Here is an 8,300-nt window from a genome sequence, read left to right as displayed (position 1 = left end):
CTGCCCAAGGAAAGTAGAAGCTCCATTTGCGTGGCCACTAGTGGACAAAGCATCTGAGATATTGTTTGACACATCGGTTGACAACTTCCGTTTGGCCATTAGTCTGTGGGTGATACGCGGAGCTGAGCTGCAGTTTGGAGCCCGACATCTTGAAGAACTCTTGCCAAAAGTTGCTCACAAAGATTGGGTCGCGGTCACTAATGATTGATCTGGGCATTCCGTGGAGCTTAACAACACCTTCCACAAATTTTTCTGCAACACCCTTAGCCGTAAAGGGATGGGTTAAGGTAAGGAAGTGGGCTGACTTATTGAGCCTATCGACGACTACCATGATGGTATCCTTGCCCTGTGAAGTCGGTAACCCTTCAATAAAATCCATCGTGATGTCATCCCATACTTGATATGGAATGGGCAACGGTTGTAGGAGTCCTGCCGGTGCTAAGGTTTCAGCTTTTGTCTTCTGGCACACTATGCAACCCTTGATGTACTCCTGGACCGATCTGAGCATCCCCGGCCAATAAAATTGCTGCCCCAATTTTTTGTATGTGCGCAGTATGCCTGAGTGTCCGCCCATCTTGGTGTCATGCATCTCATGCATCAGCTTGGAACGTAAGGCTGGATCAGCTGGTACAATGACCCGTTCTTTGTAACGAAGTAGACCATTGCGCCACACATAGTGGCCGTTGGGTTGGTCCGTGGCTACCCGACTCATGGTCTGAATATACGGATCCTCCCTTGCAGCTCGCTTGATTTCCTCCCATAAGTTAACCTGAGTAATAAAGATATTATGAAGAACTGGGCTACCTTGCTTTCGCGAAAGGGCGTCGGCTGCAGAATTCTCCCGTCCTGGACGGTAAGTGATCTCGTAGTCATATCCTAAGAGTTTGGCTACCCATTTTTGCTGCTCGGGCGTGGTGATGCGTTGTTCCAAAAAATATTTTAGGCTTCTTTGATCCGTCTGAATGTAGAATTTTCGGCCTAGGAGATAAGGTCGCCACAGTCGTATTGCTTCCACGATTGCTAGCATCTCTTTGGCATAAGTGGACCAAGATTTTTTTGCTACTCCAAGGGCCCGACTCATGAAAGCTACTGGTTTACCTTGTTGGGATAACACGGCTCCAATTCCATCTCCCGATGCATCGGTTTCGATAGTGAAGACGTCGTTGAAGTTGGGCATTGCGAGCGTTGGCGTGGTGGTCATGGCTTTTTTGAGAGCTAGAAACGCAGCCTCCGCTTCCTCGTGCCACCCGAATTTGCCTTTCTTAAGGAGGTTGGTGAGAGCCCGTGCTATAATGCCGTAATTTTTGACAAACTTCTGGTAATATCCTGTCAACCCTAAAAAACCATGTAGCTCAGTAATGTTAGTAGGTCGTGGCCATGCCACCATCGCTGCAATCTTACTGTCGTCTACTTTTACCCCTTGACAGGTGACCATGTGCCCCAAATACTAGCCTTGACAAAGAACTGTTGCTGCTTCAATATAGCCAGAGTCTGTTTTACATGCACCAAATGCTCGTCCCAAGTAGGACTATAAACTAATATATCATCGAAGAAAACTAGTATAAATTTTCTAAGATGAGGGCGAAATATAGAGTTCATAATAGCTTGAAAGGTAGAAGGTGCATTACACAGGCCGAATGGCATAACCAAATATTCTTAATGTCCATTATGAGTTCGGAAAGCAGTTTTTGGAATATCTGGAGGATTTACTCGTACCTGATGGTACCCAGCTCTCAGATCTAGCTTGGTGAAATACGAAGCACCATAGAGTTCGTCCAACATGTCCTCAACCGTGGGAATGGGGAAGCGGTCCTTCACAGTGGCCGCGTTGAGTGCCTGATAGTCTGTGCAAAAACGCCAGTTTCCATCTTTCTTCTTCACTAATAGTACTGGCAATGAAAACGGGCTTGTACTGGGTCGGATGAGGCCTGCGTTTAACATATTGTGTACTTGTTTTTCGATCTCCTCCTTTTGATAGTATGCGTAACGGTACGGTCGGACGTTAATTGGCTCGGTTCCTTCTTTGAGAGAGATGCAGTGATCAACTTCTCTGATGGGTGGTAGACTTGAAGGTTCCTGGAATACCTCCGAAAATTCCTGTAATATTTGCTGCATATCAGGATGCATTTTTTTGTTCAGCTCCTGGGCACCGTCGAGTAGGCATAGTGCGAAAATGAAATGGCCCTGGCGAGCCTCCTTTGAGAGCTCCTCGAGTGATGCGGCTTGAATAATTTCACCGTTGGTCCCTTGTAACCGCCTAATCTGGTTCTCCCAAAGAAACTCCATGGTTAACTGCTTCCAGTTGCAAACCACGGAACCTAGCATTTCAAGCCATTGAATACCCAGAACTAGATCCAGCCCTGTCAGAGGAAGAGAATAGAGAGTTAAAGAGAAAAGAGTGCCTTGGAGGTCCACTCGTACCTCTTCGAAACGTCCCTGGCACTTCAGTTTGTCCCCGTTAGCTACCCGTACGGTGAACCTCTCAGTTGGCACTACTGGTAACCTCAGTTCATTGGCCAACCTCTCACTAATGAAGTTGTGAGTTGATCCACTGTCTACGAGTACGATGATCTCGTGGGAACCGATCTTGGCCGCTACACGCATGGTCTTGGGCACGGACCATCCCGTTAATGCATGCAATGTAATCTCCGGTTCGAGGGGCTCCTCTTGGTTTTCTTCTGCTTGCCGTTCATGGGTGACGTCGTCGCAAAATATGTTGTTGTTGTCCCCACGTCCCTCCAACATAAGTATCCGTGGCCCTTGACATTTATGTCCTACAGTAAACCGTTCATTACAATTAAAGCATAAACCTTGGAGACGTCGCCGTTGCATTTCTTCCCAACTCAATCGCCGGACAGGTGCTACGGGCGCTGCTCGATTTGCTGGTGTAAGGGCTAGTGGAGCTCGCACTGGTGGTGTAGGTCGTGTAACTCTCCTTTGTCTCATTAGCTGGTCATCTCTCATCCGTGCGAAGCGAATGGCATCTTTTAATGTCTGTGGTTTAAACATGCGGATCCCGTCCGATATCTCTGTCTTTAAACCACCCATGAAGGTTCCCACAAGAGCCTTTTGCGTCCAGCCTGTGACCCGATTGCCTAATTGTTCAAATTCCCGTTGGTATTCACGCAGGGAACCAGTTTGTCTGATTCGTGATAGAGCTTCGTCAAAATCCTCACAATCTGAAGGTCCAAAACGCGCCCAAAGTTCATCTTCAAAATCTGCCTATGAGAGAACTTGTCCCTCTTCTTGGAACGTTCTGCGGATCCATTGCCACCATTGGTTGGCCTCTCCTTCCAAGTGATAAGAGCCCAAAGAAACCTTCTTGTCATCGGGAGTGTTCTGGAATTCAAAGAATTGGTTCACACGATTGAACCACTCCGTCGGGTCATCTCCGGAGAATCGAGAAAATTCCAATTTTGCTGTTTTGGAGGATACGACAAGCCGTCCCCCATTGTGGCTTTCACGGTATTGGTTACCATGATTTGGAAGCTCCTGATCTGCAAGTAATACATCAGAGAGTCGGTTAAGAGTCTCTTCCAATTGCCGCAGCCTGTCTGTCATGCTGAGCTCCATCCGGTGTAGCCCATCTTGCACCTCACCGAGCCCAGCCTCCAACAGTTCAATACGCTTTTTATTGGTTCCCATAGCAACCTGGCTCTGATACCAATGATAGGTCCCAACATAGCTAATACAAGAATAAGTAAATAAGTTTCTCTTCGGGTGAGAAAATACCGCAAGTTTGATAACAATGATTACTGTCTTTTATTGATAACTTTTGGCAGCTTTAAATAAGCCAAGCCATGTACAATAAAACCGAAATATAAGGAAAGCTAGAAACAGAACATACCAACACGTATACACAAAGCGTAACCAACGGAAATAAAAGTAGCATAACAAATGACGTAAAACTCGCAACCGCACGCTAGTGACCCAGTCCACCCCAATTTATTAGCTTCTTCTCCACGTCCAACTTCATCCCACGTATCTGGGATTTGGCCTCAGGGCCCTTGCTGACCGTTGTGGCTTATCAGTCGGCTTATGAAGTCTCATATAGAGTTAACAGTTTGTTTACTCTCGATCAGAAGCAACAGGTTGCAATCCCCTCTCTGTATTTGGGGAAGATCCTCCTTTTTAACCGGTCTTCTTGTTCCTTTAATCTGGCCTATATTTTCAATCTTTGGACCTTTTTTTTTCAATAAAATTTACTATTACTGATCCCCCCCAAAAAAAAAGGAGAGAGAGAGAGAGAGAGAGAGAGAGAGAGAGAGAGAGAGAGAGAGAGAGAGAGAGAGTTGGCAATTAGTTCATCTTTTTTTCCTTTTTATTTTTATTTTTCTAAATTTATTTACTAAAACCTTTTGTGACCCATTAGAGGGAAGATAGTTTAAGGTTGACCAATGAATCAGATGAAATAGTTATGATAATTGTGAATGCTGAAAAAAAAAGAGAAGAAAAGAAAACCCCTCGTATTGTATGGTTCTAGCATATAACGACCTAGCCTAAAAACCCCATTTGGATTTCTTCTTGTTCTTGTTGTTGTTCTTCTTCCTTTATTTATTTATTTATTTGATGGGTCCTTAGAATTTTCTGTCTTGAGAAATGGTTCTTGGCATTTTGGTTTTTGGGTCTGTTTTTTTCTTGATTTTTTAGGAAGATCCAGTCCATTCCTTTCATTTTACTGCATATATGGCATGTGTTTGATGATCCGAACCGTTGGTTTATCGTGGACAAACATGAATGGATCATAGGTTGAAAATTACACTGACCACACAATTCTAACCATGTGAAAAAGTAGTGTACAAAATCACTAAACTGTAGTTAATGGCTAGGATTAATGGATCAGGATGATGTTTGGTTAATGGTCCATTGGTGGACCTTAAGATGAATGAATGGCTCGGATTATCAATACATGTGCCAAATGTATGTAGGAAGATTGGGTCTTTTCCCTTCATTGAATATGCTATCTATTACTACTGTGACACAAGCACTGCTGTGATGATAGAAAACCAGAAAACGAGAATGCTCTGTCAGATGTTAATCCTCTGTGCTACTGGACATAGTTGTGATCCAAACCATTAAAATAATGATAGAAACTGTGGATGGTCCATCATATCAATGTCTAAAATATGTCTATCCTTACAAAAACTGTGACAGTCTAGATGGTGTGGCGTGCATGTGTTCTACAAAGTGTGAAGGAGCTACATACAATGAACAAATGCCCATCATACAGAGGCCAGATATGTCCAACGGATCTGATTTTACCTATTACTCCTCATCTAAGTTAGGGTCCAGAATAGGATGAGTTACTTCAATGGATCTGATTTTACCTAATTCTCCTCATTTGCTATTAAAGTCTTCATCAGCTCGCATATCTGTTGAAGTAGAAGAGAAGGGTGAAGACTCTCCTGTCCCAGTCTCTTCACGTTCCCGTAGGGTCTTCAAGATTAAGGTCTTGAGCAGATTCATTACTTGAACGGCGTGCATCAAAGCTGTCAATGGATTGGCCATCTGAGTCATGTTGGGAGCAAAGACCATGGCAATGTTTCTTGCATTCATCTTGTTAGCTTCTTCCTCTTTGACGACATCTGCCATAAGATCAACGGCCCAGTTGAGGAGCACAACTTGAGTTGGGAGGAGCAGTTTCACAAGTTCCACACTCTTCCTCTGTTTTGCATTGCAGAACTTGTTTGGGGTAAAGGCCATCAAGTACTGCAGGAAGCTCTCTGAACCAGGCCTTAATTAGACCTGCTAGGCAATGAACATCAATGTCATCAGGTACAATGCCCTTGTTCAGCTGGTCCCTCACATTTTCTTGCTTGCTATTCTCGGGATTAATCACGTAACAATGCTTTGTATACAGATTGGCAAGTTATTGCAGTGTGACTTTGTTTCTGGTTGAGATAGTTTATGTTATTTTTTGTGCATGTTGATATCATTGAGTTGGTAATAATACCATAGTGTATCCTGCAAGACCTTCATGAATTGTCTTACAAATGTTGTTCATATGTTATTCTAATGTTAATGTGCATGCAGAGTCACAGACAGCATATCTCCATTTATTTATTGCAACAGTTTGTAAATCCCTCATAACAATGCCATAAAAAGTAAAAAAGAAAAAGAAAAAAAAATCCTTACAGCCACACCCAAATTGTAACTTAGTTGAGCACTCTTTTCAGTTTGACTCGTGGCTTGATTTTTACTTGCTTATGTTGCAAAAGTTGAATCCATTGAAGTGGGGAATGTGCTCTAGTTACACTTCATATAGGGGTGTTGTTGTGTGTAAAGTAGGCATATGATTCCATTCCATGAAATTTGGTGGCATATTTTATTTACTGTTGGATATGACCATGATCAAGCAATCTCTTTTAGATTATTTTAATGTTCGTCAGGTGAAATAGCTTTCCATCATTTGACAAAGAATGCAAAAGGTTCCTAAGTCATTCATGGAAGTACATGTAAAACTATTAGCATTATGAGGATTAAATTGATTGCTGGGAAGGTGTGTGCTTTCTATGTGGAATCTCAGAATAGATGATCTTCAGTTTTTCATTTTTCCAATTCATAGTGTCGATTTCTTTGCATTCTCTGCAATTGCCAATGTATAATTTTACATCACAAGTGTTGGATGAACATCTGGCTATGGGGAAGGTGGATGAGTTGCATCCTGACTTGACAGTAGACCCTCTTGCAATCTTGCATCCTGCAAACAATATTTAGTTTTGTTGGGGCCTCTGTAAATGCCAACTTCTCATATTGCTGGTTTTCTCAAAATTTTCTGCAGCAACAAACATTGTAGGGAATTGTGATAACAACCTGTATACATGGTCCTTGATTCTTTGCTACAGCTATATCGCTTGGAATGTCAATTACCATCTATTTAGAATTGAACACTTGTTTTCATTTATCATAGACATGGCTAGTATTATTCACTTAGTGTTTCTTATGAGGCTTTTCTGAGCAGTTTTGTTTGAAGAGGGAGGCTAGGATATTTGGGTTGCTTGATGAGTGCTTAATGAGTTGATGCTTATCTGCTCTTACTTTATTTTATTTCAACTCTGTTTATGGAGCTCAAAGATTGGAGCAACAGAAGTTATCTTCCTTGTTTAGCCTGAAAATCTTCTTATTGATTCCCAAGGCAAAATTTCAGATTTTGGCCTTAGTACATTGCCCCAGCAAGTAAGTTGACAGTCTGTTGCATCCATGAAGGTGCTCCAGCCATTTGTTATTCTGCATGTCTAATTGCCGTTTGTTTCTCTCTCCATATGCAGGTTGTTGCACTTCTTCAAGAGGGACATGTGGAACTCCAAATTATGTTGCCCCTGAGGTACTCACTCTTTAAATACTGCTCCGATGCAAAATCAGTTCATCTTTTGGACAAGTGAAAGTTCTTTTACTTTTTGTAGCCTTCTATGGCTATTCATAACAGTAGGATTTTGAATCCTACTCTCTCAAACGTGCCAATATGGTACATGTATGCGAAGTCTGATGATGCAGGACTATTTGAGCCATCAGATGGGGTCCACGGTTGACCCCACTGATGCTTGGATGCAAATCTGGCCATGATTTATGGTCCAATTGGAATGTGGGCATACTGATCGAACCAGATGTTCCATCCAACATGGCGCACAATTAATTGGACGGCTAGGTACACCATATGGTTGGATTGTGGGGCTGTCAAGTCCAACTGGGTAGTCCTTTGGGACTTATACCAATAGAGTGCTATTAGATAGGCTTATATACTAATCAGTTTGGTACTTATGACTAGTGCATAAACCATATGGCTCCCTTGTGTATCTAATCTAATATGGTTGGTCCATGAGGCATGTTTTGCTTCATTATCAGGCCATCCATCAGATGTTTGAACTTTTTATGTGATGCCATGCCGGTACAATCATTAGGTGGGTCACATTTATGATGGATCCGGTTCGTTTTTCAAAATTTTTAACCGTCCATATTATCCTGGACATAGATCCACCTGTTGCATCTTCTCTGGCTATTTTTAATTTTTAATTTTTAATTTTAATTTTATTTTTTATTTTTTTATTTTTTTATTTTTTAAAATGTTTGCCATACTATTTATTGGATAATGATTCCCTGTATTGAGCTTTGGTTTTTCTTTCCGAAAGTTTGCATATTTTCTTATCTATTAAGATGAACTGAATGACAAATTGAAAATTCGATTTGGTTGTTATATGGGGCCTAAAGTGATGTATCCACACAATGCAACCTGTCTATCAGATTCTTCACCTCAGAAAACACTTGGGACCGAAAACTCGGCCCAATCCAAACTAAGTTGGTCC

General features: G+C 42.2%; 1 protein-coding gene and 1 pseudogene across 1 annotated transcript; both read right to left on the bottom strand.

Moving 5' to 3' along the window:
* Positions 1-1,656: 1,656 nt before the first annotated feature.
* On the bottom strand, positions 1,657-3,645 carry LOC131254302 (uncharacterized). The gene is made up of 2 exons (XM_058255294.1): positions 3,319-3,645; positions 1,657-3,222 (listed from the first exon to the last, which is right to left on the bottom strand). The coding sequence occupies exons 1-2, from the start codon at positions 3,643-3,645 to the stop codon at positions 1,657-1,659; spliced, it is 1,893 nt and encodes a 630-aa protein (XP_058111277.1).
* Positions 3,646-4,611: 966 nt separating this feature from the next.
* LOC131254301 (rho GTPase-activating protein 2-like) lies at positions 4,612-5,869 on the bottom strand (annotated as a pseudogene).
* Positions 5,870-8,300: the final 2,431 nt, after the last annotated feature.

The sequence above is a fragment of the Magnolia sinica genome, chromosome 8, assembly GCF_029962835.1.
Source record: "Magnolia sinica isolate HGM2019 chromosome 8, MsV1, whole genome shotgun sequence".
Classification (NCBI taxonomy): domain Eukaryota; kingdom Viridiplantae; phylum Streptophyta; class Magnoliopsida; order Magnoliales; family Magnoliaceae; genus Magnolia; species Magnolia sinica.
Note: the sequence above shows the minus strand (reverse complement) of the source record. Positions and strands in the feature narration are given on the sequence as shown.

Coding starts and splice junctions, on each gene's coding strand:
- LOC131254302 (XM_058255294.1), bottom strand. CDS start 3,645: ATGGGAACCAATAAAAAGCGTATTGAACTGTTGGAGGCTGGGCTCGGT. Junction 3,223..3,318: donor ACACTCCCGATGACAAGAAG/GTTTCTTTGGGC, acceptor GTTCTCTCATAG/GCAGATTTTGAAGATGAACT.